Source organism: Cetorhinus maximus, chromosome 14 (genome assembly GCF_964194155.1).
Source record: "Cetorhinus maximus chromosome 14, sCetMax3.hap1.1, whole genome shotgun sequence".
NCBI lineage: Eukaryota > Metazoa > Chordata > Chondrichthyes > Lamniformes > Cetorhinidae > Cetorhinus > Cetorhinus maximus.
The window spans coordinates 112,295,237-112,317,213 of NC_135892.1; the positions used below are offsets into that span (position 1 = coordinate 112,295,237).

At 41.2% G+C, this 21,977-nt stretch overlaps 1 protein-coding gene across 3 annotated transcripts in view; it reads right to left on the reverse strand.

Moving 5' to 3' along the window:
- Positions 1-21,977, reverse strand: part of col12a1a (collagen, type XII, alpha 1a) — a 273,614-nt gene that overhangs the window by 241,042 nt on the left and 10,595 nt on the right. For 2 of the 3 annotated variants that reach the window (XM_078557491.1, XM_078557492.1), the window contains exons 2-7: positions 19,332-19,439; positions 12,644-12,760; positions 4,315-4,458; positions 3,539-3,595; positions 746-1,009; positions 66-230 (exon numbers count right to left, since the gene is read on the reverse strand). In XM_078557491.1, coding sequence (XP_078413617.1) covers positions 66-230; positions 746-1,009; positions 3,539-3,595; positions 4,315-4,458; positions 12,644-12,760; positions 19,332-19,404 — 820 coding nt within the window. In that variant the 5' untranslated portion in view covers positions 19,405-19,439. The remainder of the gene's footprint in view (positions 1-65; positions 231-745; positions 1,010-3,538; positions 3,596-4,314; positions 4,459-12,643; positions 12,761-19,331; positions 19,440-21,977) is intronic. The other variant, XM_078557493.1, reaches the window with a different exon arrangement.

Genomic DNA, 21,977 nt, shown 5'->3' on the forward strand with positions numbered 1-21,977 from the left:
AGTGGGACAGTAAGTATGTATGGTTTTTGGCTTAAGAAAGATTTGAAAGTATAAAAGCTACTTACCCAATGTAAATATTTCAACCCCGATATTGCGTAGAGCTTCAGCGCTTTCTGTCACAGGGTCCTGGGACTTGCCATCCGTGATGATGACTGCTATTTTGGGATAGGATTTTCTTGCTCCAGCGGTTTCGCTAAAGGTGTTCTGTACCAAGTAATTAATGGCTTCACCTTCAAACCCAAAATTAGTCAATTCCATATCAGTCACTCAGTTCAATGACAGCAAGTTTCATTCACATCAGGCAGTTCAGCTTCTGCAAAATTAGTGCCTTCCTGTCATTCCCAATTCCCTTTTTATAAAGTCACCTGAACCCCTCGATTAGTTGCCAGCCTGTAACTCACACCCAGGTATCCATATATATATATATATATATATAAACCATCCAAACCTCTCGATTAGATTCCAACCTGTAACCCACTCCCAGGTATCCATTATTCTATACATAAACCACCTAAACCCCTTGACTATATTCCAGCCTGTAACTCACACATAGGTATCCATTACCTATTATGTCAGACCTGCTGAGTTTTTCCAGCTACTTTTGTTTTTGTGTTAGTGTTAGGTATCCATTATGCTCTCAGGATGAGCTTCTGTAACTAAATCTTAACCTTACATTATATTTTAAATCTCAGTTTATAACACAACTTGAGGCACTTGCAAGCAGAATAAAAGAGACATTCTGTACCAGTCATAGTATTTCCTCCTTTGTAAGGGAAATTAGTAATTGCATTCAGTAGCTCTTGCTTCCGGTTGTAACTGTTTAAGTCGAACTCTGTCCTTGTGTCTGAACTGTACTGCACAATTCCAACTCTGGTCTGATCTTCTCCAATCTCAAATGCAGAAACAAGAGAGTAGATGAATTCTCTGATTTTCTTGAAATTTGCCCTCCCCACGCTCCATGATCCATCAACCAGAAAAACCAAATCAGCAATAGCAGAGGCTGAGCACTCTGAAAGGACAGAAAGGAGATTGATTTTTAATGGCAGGAGTTAACAATGATTAATGGTCATGTGCAGCATGACAGACACTCAAAGACATAACATTGCAGCCAGTGGTGAGGCATGAAGCATGTAAGGGTGCATAAGCTTTGTAGAGGGTGCGGAGGAGACTTACCTGAATGGTACAAGGGATTAGGGACTTCGGTTATGTTGAGAGACTGGAGAAGTTGGGATTGTTCTCCTTACAGCAGAGGTTAAGGTGGAGACATGGCTTTTCAAACCATGAGGGATATTTTTTCAGAACAGTTAGAGAGAAACTGTTTTCACTGGCAAGAGGACACAAATTTTAAGTAATTGGAAAAGAACCAGTGGAGAGATGAGGAGAATAGTTTTGACACAGCAAGTTGTGATCTGGGACGCAGTACCTGAAAGGAGATGTAAGCAATTTTCAAAACAGAATTGGATAGATATTTGAAAAGGAAAAATGCGCAGGGCTATAGGGAAAGAGCAGGGAAGTAGATCTAATTGGATATTTCTTTCAAAGAGCTGGCACAGGCACGATGGGCTGAATGGCTTCCATCTGTGTATATGATCCTATGATTTTACACACATGCAATGAAACAGACCATTGCGTGCATATGAGAACACCATCACTTTCAAACTCCCCTCTATGTCACACACCATCTAGATTTGGAACTATATCATCGTTCCTTCACTGTCTCTGAATAAAAGTACTGGTACAGCACTGTGGGTGTACCTACACCACATAGACTGCAGCGGTTCGAGGAGGTGGCTCACCTCCACCTTCTAAGGGCAATTAGAGATGGGCTTCAAATGCTGGCCTAGCCAGTAATGTCCACATCCCATGAAAGAATTAAAACTTAACAGAAGGACTTAAATATCTACAACCATTCAGTAAAGGAGCACGTAAAGCACTCATAACAATCAAAAAACCACTGGCATCCTCTCCTTTCAACTTACCATTTTACAAACTAATGCACCAAAGGTTAAAAGTACACACACACACAACACACACACACACACCGTGCAATTATGTCTGTTGAGATCACATTCTAATCAGAAATGCAATTAACCACATCTGGATTTACAATTAACCACATCTGCCAAGTGGCTTACATGTTGGAGAAGACTGATTTATTCCAGCTCCCACTTTCAGATGGGACAGTGTCCAGCACTCCTCCATAAAAAATTATTCTAACAGCGCTCTATTATCAAAGGAATATCACTGTTAGGAGACTTATAGATCTCCTTCCATCATCTCTGCAGCAGAGAATAAACGTCCCCTAAATGACAACATCATCACCACATGAACACGGTTCTACATTTGTCCGCTCGAATTGAGAGGCCTGGTTTCAACAAAGTTCCATGATGCCAATAATACAGCAACTGGCTTTCAGCATTCCAGAATGAAGTGACCTTCTGTTCAGTGCTCACACACAATGATAGAAGTGGAGGAAGGAGGGGGACACAGGGACATTCATTTTTTTCAGGCAGCCACAATAAAAGTAGGCACAAAAGAGCAATGGAAATCCCAAATTGCCTTCATCTTCGAGCACAATTTGGAGTAACAGTTTGTTACTCTTATCCATGCCCATGTCACCTACAAAATCAACTATCCCAATACTCTTCTGGTCAGCCTGCCATCTACTACCTTCCGTAAACTTGAGTTCATTGCAAAATTCTCCTTCCCATATTCTAACTTGCACCAAGTTCTATTCACCACCCTTGTGCTCCCTGCACTGCATTGCCTCCCATCCAGTAACTCCTCAATTTTAAAATTCTCATCCTGGTGTTCAAATAGATCTGTGACCTCACCCCTCTCTATTTTTGCAACCTCCTCCAATTCTACACCACACCGAGATCTCAGCATTACACCAGTTATGGTCCTTTGCACATTCATGATTTTTATCACTTCACTGTCAGCAGCCAAGACTTCAGTTGCCAGGGCAAAAAGCTCTGGAATTTCCTTCTTAAAAATATGTGACTCTCTACCTCCTCCTCCAAGACTCCACTTAAAACCGACCTCTTCAGCCAAACTTTTTGTCACCAATCATAATATCTCCTCACGTGACTCAGTGTCAAATTTTATATGATAATCTTATAAAGCACCTTGGGACTAAATTTAAATGAGCCTTTTTAAAAATTGTTTCTCAGGATGTGGGCATCACTGGCTAGGCCCATCCTTAATTGCCCATCCTTAATTGCCCTTGAGAAGGTGGCAGTGAGCCACCTTCTTGAACCGCTGCAGTCTATGTGGTATAGGTACACCCACAGTGCTGTTAGGGAAGGAGGTCCAGGATTTTGACCCAGTGACAGTGAAGGGATGGTGATATATTTCCAAGTCAGGGAGATGTGTGGCTTGGACAGGAACTTGCAGGTGGTGGTGTTTCCATGCATCTGCTGCCTTTGTCCTTCGAGGATAATATAAATACAAGTTGTTGGTGTTTTAGATTCTGAATCTGAATGTTGAGTATATCTGAGGCGACAGTGGTGACTGAAGATAAAACCATCAAACTTACTTTGAGAAATATCTTCTATTTTCTTTGGTCGTTTAGTCGGTATGCGACCTGACTGAACTAGGAGGGAAATAAATAAATATGTAAGCCAGCAAATAAGTTCATTAATATTCCATTAATTAACCACGACTAAATAACCCAGGAGTGAGCATTGTAATGCACCGTGAGACCATAAGACAATAAGACCATAAGACAAAGGAGCAGAAATTAGGCCATTCGGCCTATCAAGTCTGCTCCGCCATTCAATCATGGCTGATAAGTTTCTCAACCCCATTCTCCCGCCTTCTCCCCGCAACCTTTAATCCCCTTACCAATCAAGATAGGTGAGCAGTGGTGCACCCAAAGTACTGGGGAGAGTAAACATGGGCAGGACTGATTGTCATTCTATCACTGAGGAAGAGTGAAAATATTCACATATCGTCCAGACAGGGACAACCGGCTCCCTTCCCCGAAGAACATAAGCAAACCAGTCAAATTTTTTACAACAATCTGGCAGCTTTCATAATCGGTGTTGTTGTTCTGCTGCCAGCCCAGAAATGACCAGATTTATTAATTCACTTCACAACTTGTCATTGATGGAATTTGAGCTCATAACTTCTAGGTTCTAACCAAAGTATCTATCTAATTTATGTTCTTTAATTATGGCATTAACCAGGATAAAAGGTGGAATTAATATAACATGACATGCAGATATTATAAAAGGTACCGTATATGCATGGACTGAGACTTTTTTGGCACCCTCAAACCATTTAGAACCTTAAGGTGCAGTTTGTACCTACTTGTGAGTTGTCCATAGACTGGTACACTTTCTGACGACTGGTCAAAGGCAATTAACGTCACCACGTATTCCACATCAGGAACTAGGTCTGTTAACGTGGTTTTGCCTTCACGATGGGACAATAAAATTTCCATTGGTGATCCAGCTAGAGTAGCACAAATGATCCATTGAAAAGACAAGAAAGGCACACATTAAAAAAACAATGGTAATACAAACGATATCAGAACTTAAAAAATACACATTGGGGAATATCGGTGAAGCATTTTTTGTGGCTCTTATAAAACTACAATAAATTCTGGAGGGTAATTTTAACCTAATCTGCCTGGAAGGAAACTAATGGGATCCAAAGAAAAATTGGACAGGGTGTAAGACTGCAATTAAAAGTTTTTGGATGGATCAGTTAGAATAAAATTTCAATATAGTGAAAAAGATTCTGGGCTCCATTGGTTCCATAGCAACCACTAGACGTAGTTCAATTAAGAACCAATAGGCTGGAGGAGACTGGACAGGTTCAGGAATATAAACAGACTCCAGCTCAGGGAGTTGCATTTTGCTTCTTTTTCATTCCTCGAATTTTCTCCATCCTCTTCTGAAACTGGTTGAGCAGATTTTCCAAACGCAAGCTCCCTTTGAGAAGCCGCGCATGTTGGGTGCCAGTATCAGAAATTCACGGGGCATGTTCCTCATTACTGTCCGTTCAATAACAGAGAATGCATGGAAGCAAATACCCACTGCTCCTGACTAGCATCAGTCCACTCTGCAAGGAAACAGTGGGAAGATGGACCCAGTTGGCTCAACTGGGGCACAGGCGATTGGGCACTTTAAGAACAGGAACGGGTCAGTGGGACCAGTAAGTCTGCCCTCTTGAATTGACCCGACCCTCAGGTTTTCAGTCTATCCTTATCATTGGATCTGTTTATGGCACAGGCATGTGGCTACAGCCTGGATTTAACAGGGGGGTCATGCCCCCACCCCCTCCCCGGAAGAAAATTCAGTCGGAAATGGGCCAACTTTAAAAAAAGGCCATCCCACAGCAATAATAAGCTGGGGTGCGGCTATAACGAGCACAGCATGGGACTTCCACCCCTCCAGTGGAAGGAAGTCTCGCCCTTGAGAGCTGCTGACCAGGTTTTTGTTGGGTAATGTATAAAGGGGAATAAATTACAAAATGCATCAAATATTGCGGTAGCTCGTTAGGTTTTAATGGGTAGATGGTGTCCATGTGCAACAGAGTAAAAATGGGTGACAATGATTCAAATTTCATGGACTTAAAAATGCAGAAAAATGTAACATGGACTGCTGTACACAATCACCATTTGACACCATTGGCCAAAGTCAAAATTAGCACCAATGGCAATACTGCAAGATTTGTCAAACAAACAGAAAACATGATCAAAGCCTTTGTGATTAAGTGTGCTATGACACAATACTGCTTTTGGCCCGACATGAGAAATTCATATCAAGATTGGCTTCTTCCAACAGAATAACTTCCAAAAATATGAGAGCAGTGGATCCTCTGGAGACCAGTGACCACAATATGATTAAATTTAAGACTTTCTGGCAATCTTAAAGCAGGGACAAAGGTAACAAAAACAGATGGCTTTAGAAAAGTGAGCTTTTCAAAGAACATCAGTTGAATAATTTCTAAAACTATATACCAGTGACAATAATTAGCTCATCAGTGTTCCAGAGCATCTTGGAGTCAGATTGGTAGAGGTATTTGGAAGTCCAAAGGAACTCAAGACTAACAACTTCCTTGAGCCAGGTATCTTTTTTTCTTAAGGCACAGAGGAGACTATAGGGGAGATTTGCAAAGACTCTGGTTATCGTCATGAGGGTTCATTGACCACCGCAGGTCCTCTGCAACTGAAGTCAATGAAAAGCAAGACCTATGTTTAAGTTGAAGACTAATCTGATCCAGGCAACTACAGGCAGTTTGGAATGCATTCTGGCTTATTATCCGTCTAAGGAGTAGGATCTGAGTATTTATACAGGATTAATTTTATAAGATAGCCTGCATGCGTGTAGAAAGGGAAATCCAACTTGATGAACCTCTTTGACTAAACTTTTAGTCACCTGTGCCTAATATCTCCTTATGTGGCTCGGTGTCAAAGTTTTGAAGCGTTTAGTGACATTCTAATCATGTTAAAAAATGCTATATAAATGCAATTTGTTGTTCTTATTGAACCTCCTCCCATCCCCTACTTCATCTCACCCCCATTACCATATACTTCTTTTCCTCTCTCCCTAGTGTGGTTATCCAGCTTCCTCCCCTTAAATGCATGATGCTATTTGCCTCGATCACTGCCTGTGGTAGCAAGTCCAACATTCTCACCACTCTCTGGGTAAAGAAGTTTTTCTTGAATTCCCCAATTGGATTTATTAGTGACTGTCTTAAATTGATGGCCCCCTAGTTCTGGTCTCTCCCCTACCCCTACAAGTAGAAATATCTTCTCATTTTCATAGGAAGAGCATGGAGAGACAATATAAGATAAGGGGTACAACTCTAAAGGGTGTGCAGGAGCATAGGTTTATATGTGTGTACGTCATTAAAGGTGGAGAGAGCAGTTAATGAAGCATGCAGTATTCTAGGCTTTATTAAAAAGGGCATAGAGTACAAGAGCAAAGAGGTTATGCTGAATTTGTATAGGACATTAGTTAGACCTCAGCTGGAGGATTGTGCACAGTTCTGGGTGCCGCACTTTAGGAAGGGTGTGAACACATTGGAGAAAGTGGAGAAGAGATTTACAAAAATGGTTCCAGGGATGAGAAACTTCAGTTATGTAGATTGGAGAAGTTGGGACTGTTCTCCTTGGAGAGGAGAACACTATGAGGGGGCTGGACAGATTAGAAAGGGAGAAACTGTTCTGACTTGTGAAAGGGTCGTGACAAGAGGGCGCAGATTTAAAGTGATTTGCAAAAGAAGCAAGTGCGATGTGAGAAAAAGCTTTTTTACACAGCAAGTGGTTCAGGTCTGGCATGCACTGTCTGTAAGCGTGTTGGAGGCAGGTTCTATCAAGGTATTCAAGAGGACATCAGATGACTATTTAAATAGAAAAAATGTGCAGGGTTATGGGGAAAAGGTAGGAGAATGGCACTGAGTCATAATGCTCGTTTGGAGAGCTGGTGCAGACACGATGGGCCAAATGGCATCTTTCTCACTGTCACAATTCTGTGATGCTGTGAACCTCTTTAGCCTTTTAAAGAGGAACGGTTCCTTATTGTAGTTGAACATTCATAAAGTTTTCTGCAAAGTTATCTATGAAAGACTTTTTATTGAACTCAAAAGTTTCAGGAATCCAGCCCAGAACAGGAATGACTCATTGATCTGAAAACAGTTAATGAAATTTATTGAAAGTATTTGTTGGGTGTATGTCGGATTAGGAGGTGCTGAGTTGAAACCTGTGCTTTGGGCTCAATATTTCCAATCTATAAATGATCTGGATACTGAACACAAATGTACTGTTATCATCTGTGCTGACAATACCAAAATAGAGAGATATGCAGAGGCAGAAGATGCACTAAAGGTTTGTGGAAGGATTTTGGTCGAGGTTGCAATGGAACAGACAAGCAACAAATGAAACTTCACTGACAAATGTAAAGAATGCATATTGGTTAATATAAGTGCACCAAATAATTAGGAATCAGTTATCAATGGGAAACTTAGCAAACACCTTGGGGCGATCGCTCATAGAATCAGGAGGCCATTCAGCCCATCATGCTTGCGCTGGATAGCAGGTTAACTTTGAGTGTCTTAAGCATTTTGGGGTGGCATGAAGGAACAGAGTACTTGGATATGGCAAGTTCACGGCACAGTTCAAACCCGCAAAGATTACACTCAGGTTTCATGAGGTTGGTGAGGTTGCTTATTGGTTTCAATCATGTAAAAAAAATGGTATAGATGTACTGGAGAGAGTACAAATAAAATCAGAGGATGAACTATGAGGGGGGGATTAGTGGACCATAAGCTTTTTAAAGAAGGCATTGAAAGACGGATTTCATCAAGGTCTGTGAAGTAATTTATGGGATAGATAAGATAAACCCAAATAATACTTCAAAGTAACTCTCAAGGTTTGGAGCAAATTATATCAATAATCTACTACCAAAGGACTAGGCAGGAACTATTCAATTCCCATGAATTTAACCATAAAAAGTGTTCAAAAGGGATAAGGTTACAATTTGCATTGTACACATCAAACCTAGAGTAAACGTCTCTCACGTTCAGTAACAATTCATGCTGCCTCTTCCAAACTTGTCCCCGTTTTGTTAAGCAGTACAATAACAGACAAGCAAAAATTGCAAAGTTCAAAGCACAGCCTGGTGCTAAGATCAGAGGGTTAGTGTGGAGGGTTTTGATTTGACAGCCAAATGAGTTTCCCTCATCGTTTTTGACTTTTCTTCTGCAGACATCTATATTTCATGCTGAAGAATTTTCAGCTCTTTGCAAATGGAATGGAAAAAGTGACATCTGGAACAGATTATTACCTACCCTCATCCCCACCCCCACCCAACACGGCAGCTCAGTGCTTAAGGAATATGCATTAAGAAGAAAGATGATGGAATTCTGCCTACATTCCATTACTTTGCTCTCACTGTTCACAATGGAGACCACATGTAAAGCAGTAATGAAAAGAAGCAGGTCCCTGAGTACATGACAGACTTCACATCAGTGGCAATGAGCAGGATATGAACTTGAAAGCAATTCCCAGAGGATGCTCATGTCTAAAACCAGTCTAGACACTGGTAGCGCTGGTTCCCGTGATGCCTTTTACAGGACCAGAAATGGAATGATACATTTGGTACTTTTTTCCCCCCCACAGTCTGGCTGTCAGTGGAAAATGTCGTCACTGGCGACTGACAACTCATTCAATGCTCCCAAGCTTGGAGATCAAGATGCAAAATCCTCCAGTTTCAAAGATGTTGGGGATTTGTCAAGTTCTTTCCTTGTGGTTGCATTTAAACAGCAATTTCAGCGCTGGAAAATGGGGATTTCAGACGTAAATTTCAGTGTAAACATGGATTCAGCAGTCTGGCTTCCCATCTCTCTGTCACACTTTTCATGCCAAAATAGGAACGAGTCTGGTAGATCGAGTGTGAACGGAATGTTCAGACCCTGAATGAACCTGAGAAATTCGCTTTCACTTTGATGTGTGAAACGCAAACTGTATCTTTATTGCTTTCAAGCAACTTTTAGCCTCTCTGACAAACCCATGGAGTCTAGTAAAGTCATTTCTACCTGGTAGTCATCTTACTGGGGCCCCTTGATCCGACGAATACGTGGACAAGAAGCATAATTCACCCAGGCTGTCAAGTGTTAGATTATGAGGAGAGATTGCATAAAGTAGGTTTATATTAAGGATAGAGGTGGTTTGATTGATGTTTTTTTAGGATTTTATCACTGGGCGGGGGCAGTCTAGGACAAGTATATAACATTAAAATCATAACCAAGCCATTCAGGCGAGGAGTTAAGAGACACTCTTTCATGCAAAGGGTATTAGAAGTGTGGAATTCTCTTCTACAAATAGTGGCTGTCTGCTCAATTAATATTTTAATATGAGTGACAGAATTTTGATGGACAAGGGTATAAAAGGACATGGAGCCAAGGTCGGTGGATCGAGTTAAGATACAGATTAGCTATGATCTCACTGAATGGTGGAATAGGCTCAATGGGCTGAATGGCCACCTCCTGTTTCCGTATTCCAATGTCTTCATTCCCCATATGAAATCACATAGGAGATCAATTCATCTATATTTAGAACAAACTTGAATCACTTTGAACCTGGTCTATTGTAAAGATAAAGCATTTATAACTTATATATTTTATTTTAAAGAAAGAAGATCTAATAAGGGCCAATTATGAGGCTTTGCTCCCAACAAAGGACCATGGTGAATTTGGTTACAATCTTCAGCCTGCGCTCCCATTGAGCAATGCTTTATGCTAATTACATATGCGTTATCTGCCTTGCAAAATTGTATGTAGTTATCACATGGGAATTTATAATTAAGCAAGGTTAAAAAATTAACATGTAGCCAATATCTGGGGCATTCATAGTCTATCAATTCATAGACGTTAATGTGGCTAAAAGTGATGAATGATTTTTGTAAACATGTTATGTGACATTGGCTAATACTTTCCAAGTTACTGTCATTGATAATAGCAGATGCATGCTTAGTGCATTTGCATGATATTCCTCAGTCTGCTTCTTTGACATGAAATTTAACCTGCCTGAAATAATACCTGCATTTAAGCAGCAGAGAATTTAATACAAACATGTTATGTGTTCTCCTGCTCCTATCATCAATAGAAATTTGCTGCCTTGTATTTTATATTTACATGACTAAAACATGGATTACCAATTTTTTTGCCAGGTCTTTCACAGCACAAAGGGAACATAAAGCAGAGAGGGGACTTTCCTAAGACAGGAATTAACTTCCCTTAGTTTATAGCGGGAAGGTTCTTCCTGAAAACTGAAGATATTGAGGTGTTATCTACTACGCATCATCCCTTACACAGTCAGCTCTCTATGTTTGGTAACTGAGCAGAACAGGTCAAGAAGGTCTCAGGTTTGCTTCTCCAGTCTGTGATGAAATGGTTCCAATGTCAACTAAGGTAGTGGTGATGGTGCCAATTTTGACTTTGGTGACCCCAGTTTAGAGAGGAAAAAAATCAGCCTTAGTTCCCACTCCAGATCCCCATCCATTGACTTCTAGAATGTCTGCACCTGTGGATCTTGACTCATTCCTGATGCCCCTAATAGCACCACCACACCCCATAATGGAATAGCCTGATGACTTTCACTGTCGAGGCTAAGGGTTTCCAAGCTTTCTTCCTTCAGGAGATACACGAGTGCCTACAATTGAGCCTCAGGAAACAGATGTTAAAGTCCACATTCCCATTGGTTTCCACCTATTTCAATTTTCACATACCAACAGATCTCAGTGTTTTGATTTAGGATTTATCCACCAATGAGGCAATTACAAAAAAACCAGCCTGTTCCAAACCAACAAAATTGAAATGTCACAACACCAGCAAAAAAAAAATTGTAGGTCAAAGCAGAAATGAATTGCCTGGGTTTCATGGGCCAAATCATCAGAACAAAGAAACTATGTGCAGCCCACAGGCCATGGCCTAGACTGGCATACATAGTTTTTTAAGCCAGTAACCATGGAAACAGCTCCTAATAAGGGGTCATCACCATCAGAAGTAGGAAGAAATTTAGGGGAAAAACCAAAATAATTCATTAAGCAGATTTCACTGCGTGAGCAAAAAAAAGAATCCCCCTTTTCAAACACAACCAGATTTTTATGCTATTAGTGAACCACTAATGAACATGTTAAATTTACAGTTGCAAAAGAAGAAACCATTTACATTATTTCCATAAAAAGCACATTTCTTTTTAAGGAGTTCCATTGCCATAACTGTAGCCGAGGGACATTGAACTCAAAGAATCACTGGAATGCACACGCAAAACTCTTTGGCGCAAAGGGAATTATTTTTACTACAAGCCTGTTAATACGCTGATGATTTTTCAGAGCTTGAAATGCTTTGCAACATGGACCCTCTATACAGACATGGCAGATAACGTTACTGGGTTTTTAATGCAGACCTGGACTAATAATGCAGTAAATGTGATTTCAAATCCCACCATGACACTTTGGGAATATCTGTCATCAGTGAACTTCATTTGTGCGGAGAGGCCGGAGGAGCTGGAAATGTTCTCCCTGGAGCAGAGAAAGTTAAGGGGAAATTTAAAAGAGGTATTTAAAATCAGGAAGGGTTTGATAGAATCAACAGGGGGAATCTGTTGCAAGGGCAGGAAGGTTGACAACCAGCAGTCAGGATTTAAGATAATTGGCCAAAGAACCAGAGGGCAGATGAGAAACTTTAAGCAGCGAATTGTTACTATCTGGAATGCGGCCTGAAAGGGTGGTGCAGCAGCTTCAACAGTAACTGTGAAAAGGGGAGTTGGATAGATACTTGAAAAGGGTACATTTTGCAGGCCTATGGCTAAACAGCAAAGGGTGAAGGTCTAATTCTGCAGCTCTTTCAAAGAACTGGCATGAGCATGAAGGGCCGAATGGCCTCCTAGGTGGTGTAATTCTCTGACTATACCTCAGAAGTCCTTCATTCGCTGTTAAGCGCTTCTGGGGGCCCTGAGATTGTGATAGGCCTTATAGAATTAGCAGTTACGTGTTTGGTTTGCTGGTGAAGGATCAGGATAAAGGACACCCATTGTGGAATAGATCTCTATTGTAAAACAAAATGCTTGCAGTGCAGCTTCAGTCTATCAACTTCATGTTTAGTGTCAGCTGCAGCAAAGTTCACTCACCTATCGCGGATGCTAACGTTAATTTGTAGCCTTTTATTCTGCTGGGCGAGCGTTTCCACGTCATTTGAACACTACTTTCAGTTAAAATTTTAAACTTCAGCTGTGAAGGAGGCTCCACTGCGGAAAGAAAAACGTCACAAAAGAGAAAGACGTCAATCTCGGCCAGGACCCCCGCTCTACGATCAAAGCAAGAAAATGTTTTTTTTTAATGAAAAGACTGTTCACATTGCAATGCTTAAAAGCACATTCGGTGGCAGCTATAAGCGTTTCGAAACCTACGACTTTGCATAAATTTGTTTCCAACAATAAGCATTAGGAGTTTGATGTCTATTGTTGGCGGGTAGAGAGGACCATATAACACAAGTGTCAAAAGCTGACATGAACACAAATTAATATTGACATAAAATATAAACAGCACAAGGAGAGCCACAAGACATTGGGTTTTGCACCTTCAAAGGGGCAGTTCACGAGTTGCCAGCAAAAAACAAAAAAAAAGATAAAACAACGATTAATAACACACCCAAGTACAGGTACAGCGGCTACATAGATACAATAACCCAAATAGGCAAACATCTAACAGTCAATCCGGGACAAGTTTTGAACATTGCATGCGAGCTGCACTCAATACATAGCTTGTCAAATTACTCGCCAGAATAATAGACTTTAAGCCTTCACATCTTGCCTGAAAGTTAGGGAAGTCAATATGTCCAATTAGACGTTAAGAAACTGCAATGCAACCCCCACTAATCTTGAAAGATTGGTTGCAAACGGTCTTTCTTTTTCATACATAATTTTAAAAATATAAATTCGGTAACCAACTTGACTGATCGGATTCCATTTTTTTTTAAAAAGTTACTTCACTGAAGCAGTTTTTTAAAATAAGTATTTTAAAAGATTTTGTAACACCTTATAACACTTAATTTAGTGTTGATGGGAGCTTGTCATTCACTAGAATGGCTGATTCGTACAACATCGATTATCATTTTGGTCAACCTATAATCGCAGCATATTTAATTAAATATTAGCAGCATTGTAGGTCTGGTGTCAAACTAAAACCTGAACAATGGAAAGTTGCGATTATTTATTCAAGATCGGTGGTAATATGAACACAAAATAGTGACTGACTTATTTAAAAATAACTTTTATTTTAGTTAAGCAACCAAGGTGAATGGCCCACTGAGTTTAAACACTAGCTAGACGTAAGAAGTTAGTCTAATTAAAAAAAAAGATGCACACACACAAACCAGTACTGCACGGATCTTCTGATAATTTGCTAAAGCTTCTGTATTGAAAGAAATCATGAGAAGATGCTGTTAATTTGTAAACCAGGCCACACACTGGCACTGCTGGTGTTTGAGAGAGATCTCGCTGGGTGTTGTTGAAACACTCAACATGTGAACAGACAAGCTTTTTCACAGTCACATAATCCACAGCCAGAGACACTGCAAGACATTCACAGGGACCTTCACAAAGAAACGCGGGTGTTGCGAACAACAGTACTTCTGTAATATAATCCTGTATTTCACTGTGTATATATATCGTCCATATTTCCTCTGCACCCACACACGCCACATACTAGCGCCCAGCTCATTTTAACCTAACTTGCCGGGCGGGTAGGCCGTGGGATCGAGTGGAACGCCTATTTCAAGATTATTGAAGGATTTTTGTAGGGTAGATAGAGAGAAAGTATTTCCTCAGCTGGAGTGTGGGGTGGGGCAGCACACAATAGGCTCTTCAGCGGTGATGTCAGGAAGCACTTCATGACACAAGGGGTAGTGGAAATCTGGAATTCTATCCCCCAAAAGCGATTTTTAAAATGAACTTATTCTTTCATGGGATGCAGACGTCATTTGTTGCCCATCCCTAATTGCCCTTGAATTAAGTGACTTGCTGGCCCATTTCAGAGTCAATCACATGTAGGCCAGACCAAGTAAGGACAGCAGATTTCCATCCCTAAAGGGCATTAGTGAACCAGATGGCTTTTTTTCTTAAACAACATACAATTAATGATAGTTGTCATGGTCACCATTACTGAAAGTAGCCTTATATTCCAGATTTTATTAAATGAATTTAAATTCCAGTAGTTGCATTGGTGGGATTTGAACCATGTCCCCATTGAGATTTCAATGGAGAGTAAATTGGGGGGGGGGGGGGGGGGTAGTGGTGCAGATTTAAAACCAGAGTTACATCCAATCTAGTCAGTTTCCCAGTGCGGTTGGGGGAGGTTAAATTGCCCCCAGTTTGTGTCTTCGCAATCTGTTCCCTTGACCCTGTAGGTTCTCAGCCTCTTTCAGATATCCCCTGTCACTCGCAAAATACAGGAATCCCTATACACACAGAAGCACTGTAACAAAACTCACGAGAAATTAAAAAAGAACATTTGGAGACATAAATGGATTTAAAACCTCTGATTAGAGACTGATCGGTCACATTAATTAGTGTCTCACACTCATGCAGATCGAAACTGATGGCAGTTAACACGAGTTTCCACCCTCACACAATGAAAGCTTGAACACAAAGGACTTTTCCACATATTTTATAATGATATTCCCACTCTTGCAATGTACATGCACTGGGCAGTGTTTATCACTCAGTCCAAGGGTGACACGTGCATTACAGTCTCAAGTTTAATATTTATTTAACGCTTGTGGCTACAAATAAAGAAATCAAACATAATAAATAATTCTACTGAGTTGTTTCCTCATAAATATATACATTTTCAAAACGCCATGCAGTCTTGGAGTGCAAGGTAGACTAAACATGCTCTAAACACATGACTAACTCACATGCACGAGTCACTGTTAATATCTGAAGTAAGTTTATTGTCCTTCACAAATCATTCTTTACGTTAGTGTCCAGGAGGATAGAATATCATTGTAAAATATCCTTCTTGTTTCCAAGATCTACAGCTCAGGACAAATTTAATGCAAAGGTAGACAAAACTGAGCTGAGCAGACTTTTTTTTTCCAAAAATAATAGCAAATTTTTGTCATTAAAATATCGTTAGGTGGAAATAAATACAGCATTACCAACCTGGGCGTGTGTTTTTTTTTAAATTGGGGCAAATGTTTCGCAGAGGGATGGAGTGTCAGTCAGTAGGTCCAGACTTTCACTGACTCCTGTCAGTGACCCCCGGGAGTGGGGAAGGGGCCGGGGGTGGGGGTGGTGGGGAGTGAGCTGGCCGCACCCCCAGGTCAGCCTCAATCCCGCCGATGGTCACTCGAAATTCCCGGCGACGGCTTGAGGAGGAGCGGGGGGATCCCGCGTCTCGATGGAAAATCCGACGGAAACGTTAAACTGGTTAAAATCGCACAAAACATTCCCATTCCCCGCCCCACTCCTAGACATAGTGTAAGTGGTGGGTTTCAAAAAAAAGACACAAACCCAAACTCCGACGTAACATTCCCTCTCCCTCTGGTACATTGGAGGGGAAAGTCTGTACATGGGAGTTCTTGACAAGAGAAATTATTGGTGCGTGTGGAAAAAAAATGTTCTTTTGACATTCACTCAACACAATCACTTTTCATTCACCCTTAACAATCATTCGGCTTTTTGTTCTTTTCCCCCCTCCCCAATGTCTAGGAGTGTAGAAATCCCTGGTGCCGATATTCCTGGTTCCTCGGTGAAAATTTAACGCATTCGCGGGGATTTTCCGTATTAACACAGACCGAATTAAGCAGCTTGTCACCCCCTCTGAAATAACACCGATCATTCAATTGTTTCTAGACGGTATGAGATGAACCATCATTTTAAATATAATTGTATAAAATGTCATTTTCAGTTTTAAAAATACAGTTTCTATTTAATAAATTACTTTGGAAGGTTTTGTAATGTTTACATGTTAACCCCATTGGTTGCAGAATCATTTTGCAATTGTTGGGAAGGGGAAATGTAACCTTCAGCACACATTTTGCTCCCTTCTGACACGTCCTCTGCCCCCCCAGAATGAAATCTCACCCAACGCGCGTCCCCGCGAAGGCGCGTGACACCATCAGAGCGCGTGGCCGAGGCGCTGGGAAAATGCGTTAGGCGCGCCCCCCCGGGCACTCCCTCCTGATCCCTGATGGAAATGCTCCTTCCCCGCCCCTGTGCATGTGCAGTGCACCGCTTGGCTGTTCCTCTTGTCCATCAACGCGATAACCTCACGGCATCTTCATTCGTATCTTGGGGGAAGGGGAAAAAAATATTTCTAGTTTTCAGCCGGTTGTGTTGGATTTTTGTGTCTTCATGTTACCGGAGCGTGTATCAGAGAGAGTTTTGCAACTAAACTCGTTCCTCCTTTGCAAATCCAAATGTTTCACTTTGCTATGCTGCAATACAATGCATGTCATACACACACACAACAGCTAAACAGCACAGCCCTGCCAAATATGAATGAAAATCCAAAAAAAACTGTGACATATTTTAGCTCGTCCCCCTGCTTAGGGAAGAAAAAATAGGGTGATTCCTTAAAAAATAAAGAGATGTGCAATCCCACGATTGTCCTTGCTGAAGACATTTCTAAACACTTCCCAACTGTTCACAAACCGCGACTCAACATTGAGAAATCCTCCACATCCTGCCACTATCTCAGTGACTATCCCATGCATTTTGTTGTCATGACTTCATGCGCTGCTGTATTTATTAGCTCATTCATTCCTTTGTGGGAAAGATACATTTAGTAAATAAGAAGAAATTGTTTCCACTGATAGGAGGGTCCATAACCAGAGGACACAGATTTAAAATAGCTGGCAAAAGGTGATCTTATGATTTGGAAGGCATTGCCTGAAAAGCTGGTGGGAGCAAATTCAATAGTAACTTTCAAAAGGGAATTAGATATATACTTGCGGGGGGGGAAAAAAATCACAAAGTTATGGAAATAGAGCAGGGGAGGGTATCAAGGCTATGGCCAAGTGCTGGTAAATGGGATCAGGTAGGTAGGTCAGGTGTTTCTCACGTGTGGGTGCAGACTCGATGGGCCGAAGGGCTTCTTCTGCACTGTGTGATTCTGAGTGGGACTAATTTGATAGCTCTTTCAAAGAGCCAGCACAGGCACGATGGGCCAATTGGCCTCCTTCAGTGCTGTATCATTCTATGAAATGTATAGCCTGTGTCAGAAGCAATTTAATACATGTAAATATATTACAAAGGCATTATTATACTATGCAATTGTATTACAAAACGTTTAGTGGTTTGGTCAGTGCCTATACTACAGTGCAATAATGTTATTGAGATTCTTTGATTTCTGTATCAGTGGTGAGTCATAAACATTTTGGATAAATTGTTATCTTATTTTTGCATGTGCCAAAGGCAGGGAAATTTGGTCCTTCTGAAATTAATCAGAACAAGCCACATTTACATCATTTTGATGAAGATTCTGCAACCACTGCTACAAGCTGAAGCCAGTAATGTGACTGCAGTAATTCTCCATGTGGCTTTAAAGGAGGTGGGTCTCTCCTTATAAGGTTGCATTAGTTGCAGTCAGGGAAGATCAGTAAACTTTATCACCAATTGGAATTTGTCCAATCTGCTCTTAAATCCGGTGGTTTTGGCTAAGTACAGTGTGCCTGGATTGGCAGACCATCTGCACTCGTTATCTGCAAAACTGAAACTGCTGATATGATTTTTTCAGCGCTTCGGTTTGAAGACTGTGAACTCCGATTATATACAAACATCACCAGTTAGAACAATGGTCTAAATAGACTGATAGCTCAATTTCTGCAGGTCACTGCTTAACCTGGTACACAATGTATCAAGTTATCAATTCCACAGAAAGTTAGCCAAATTCATGCCATTTTCTCCTAAGTATGAAATCGAACCTTATACTGAGCCATATGTTTCAATAACATTTAACATCTTATATAAGTACTGCATTTCATGCTGGTTTAAAATAAAGTGTGATTGAGACAAACAGAAAGGGTAATCTGAAGAGTCAAATTCTATCAAAAGCTTTTAATGGAAATATATGTGCAAAAAGTCTGTGGTGCTGTGTGTGTGTGTGTGTTTGTGTGTGAGTGCATTCGTCACATTGCAAACACTGTGGAAAGATTCTCTTTGGTCTGTATTTCTCATAACTTTGCAAGGAAGTATAAATGTAAGGAAATCAATTGACTATAACATCAATTTTGCTTCTACAGTGGGTAGACAGATTTTGTCCCTGCGACATCCATGTGGTAGGAAAAGAAAGGTAAACTAAAGTATAATTACTAAATCATGTTCTGAATAAAAATGTTAGCATATCACTCCGGAATACAAAGCATATATGAGCTGAATCCATGTGATGATTGGTCTCCACCCGGACTATCCTCAACGATTTTGGTGATCAGGCAAACGACAGTGAACGTTTATTAATACAACAACATAAATAAACATGTTACTGATGTTACTGTGGAGTTTTCCACTGCCTGTTAAGAATAAACAAATTATTAATATAAAAGCTCAGCAAAATCAATTAGACAAGCAATACAATAATGGCAAACTGATATGTTGTTACTAAGCAGAATTTCATTGAATCTATTGAGAGAAAAGTTAGGTTGAACATTGGTTTTATTCACTCAACTGCCATGAAGATTATATCCCTGCGGAGGTGGAACTAAAGTAAATCAGCTAGGAAAAAGAAAGAAATTAATCGTCATCCTTGATTAGTCTGCGGGTACTGATCCTTGTACCATCTCTCTGCAGGAGTGGCCGGAGAGAAATGAGACATTACCTTGAGCTTCCACCGAGGCGGCAAACAGAGCTGCGAAGACAGCAGCAACTGCTAGGCATAGCCTACTCTTCATATTCGCTCGCTGGACTCACAAGTGCATGAATGAATCTGGAAAGAGAAGAGAAACACTCAACAGTGGCATGGCAAAGGGACACAGTCAGATTTAAGAATGGGCTCAGTCAGGTGGTGGCTGTGACTTAGCGGGTATCAGGCATGGATTTGACTGTAATACATGCACACAGACACACACATACACATGCACAGACAAATATATACAGACGTGCACACACACAGGCACAAACACAAGGCAGACACACAGGCAGACACACATACAAATTAGGAGCAGGAGTAGGCCATTCGGCCCCTCGAGCCTGCTCCACCATTTGATAAGGTCACAACTGATCTAATTGTGGCGTCAACTCCACTTTCCTGTCTACCCCTTATACCCTTTGACTCCCTTGTCAATCAATAATCTAGTGAATTCAGTGTTAAAAATATTGAATGACCCAGACCTCAATCTTTGGGGAAGAGAATTCCACAGGCCAATGACCCTCTGGGAGAAAACATTTCCCCTCATCTCCTTAAATTGGGGACCCCTTATTTTTAAACTGTGTCTCCTAGTTCTAGTCTCTCTCTAGACGGGAAGGGGAAACATCCTCTCAGCATCCACCCTGTCAAATCCCCTCAGGGTCTTATATGTTTCATTAAGATCACCTTTCAATCTGCTAAACTCCAATGGACACAGACAGGCCCAACCTATCTAACCTTTCCCCATTAGATAACCCCTTCATCCCAGGAATCAATTAAATGAACCTTCCCTGAACTGCTTCTAATGCTTTTCCAAGTAAGGAGACCAAAACTGTCCACAGTACTCCAGATGTGGTCTCAGTAATGACCTGTACAATTGTAACCAAATTTACCTACTTTTATATTCCTTTCCCCTTGCAATAAACAACAACATTCCATTTGCCTTCCTAATCACTTGCTGTACCTCCATACTAACTTTTTGTGATTCATGTACCAGGACACCCAGATCCCTCCGTACTGCAGAGTTCTGCAGCCTTTCTCTATTTAAATAATATGCTGCTTTGCTATTCTTCCTGCCAAAATGGGCAAGTTCATATGTGCTCATTTTATGCTCCATCTGCCAAATGTTTGCCCAATCTTAACCTATCTAAATCCCGCTGTAGACTCTTTGGACAGAATATTGAGCTCAGCAGGCGGGCAGGTACACGCCCGACCTGGCCAAGTGTAAAATGACACGCGATGACGTCGGGCGAGCACCCCAACATCATCATGTAGTCCCGCAATATTTCGTTTGGCGGGCACACACTGGAGTTGGCAGCGTGCCTGTGGACAACTAAGAGGCCTATTAAAGCCATTAAAAAGGTAATTACATTCAAATTTACGCTGCTCATACAACCTTATGGTTGCCGGGCAGGCGAAAACACCAAGCGGCCTTTGCGCTTTTTAGGAAACCTCATCCACGGGCAGGATGAGGTTTCCTAAAGCAAATAAAAGCAAAATGAAAATTTTACACTTGAATTAAAAACATGTCCCAGGAGGGGACATGTTCTATGATATTTTTGTTGTGTTCATTAGTTTTTATAAACAACGCTTCATCTCCCCGAGCAGCTCTGTGCCTCAAGGAAATGGAAGCGCTCTTTTGGGCGCATACACAAAGCTTGCGCTAGGCCCGCTCACCCTCCTCCCCTGCCCGCACAGAAAGTGCTGAGCATTGCCGCTCGCGTTCTACACTTGCGGGGAGGCCTTACTTGGCTCGCCCGTGTAAAATCGCGCTGCGGTGCCGATTGTAGGCGGCAGTTGGCTCCCAACCACCCCCACCGAGCACCCCCGCCAAGTGCAAAATCCTGCCCTTTATGTCCTCCTCACAAATTACTTTCCTTCCTGTCTTTGTGTCATCAGCAAATTTAGCTATCATACATTCAGTCTCTTCTTCCAAGCCATTTATAAAGATTGTAAATAGTTGAGGCCCCAGCACAGACCCCTTTGGCACTCTACTCGTTACAGCTTTCCAATCCAAAAATGACTCATTTATCTCCACTTTCTGCTTCCTGTTAGCTAACCAATCCTCTATCTATGATAATATGAAACCCTGATACCATGAGCTCTTATCTTATGTCATAACCTTTGATGTGGCACTATGTCAAACACCTTTTGGAAATCCACATACATCACATCTACAGGTCCTCTTTTAATCACGTTACTTCTTCAAAGAACTCTAATGAATCAGTCAAACACAATTTCCCTTTCACAAAGCCGTTGAATCTGCCTAATTGCATTAAGATTTTCTGAGTGCCAGCCATAACAACCTTAGTAATAGATTCTGGCATTTTCCCTATGAGAGATGTTAGGCTAACTGGCCTGTAGTTACCTGGTTTCTGTCTCCTTCCTCTCTTGGATAGAGGAGTTGCATTTGCTATTTGACGGCCTGATGGGAGCTTTCCAGAATCAAGGGAATTTTGGAAAATTACAACCAATGCATCCATTATCTCTGCAGTCACTTCTTTTAGGACTCCAGGATGGAGTCCATCGGATCTTGCTGACTTGTCAGCTTTTCGTTCCAATAGTTTTCGTAGTACCCTTTCCTGAGTGATTGTAATTTTTTTAAAGTTCCTCCCTCCC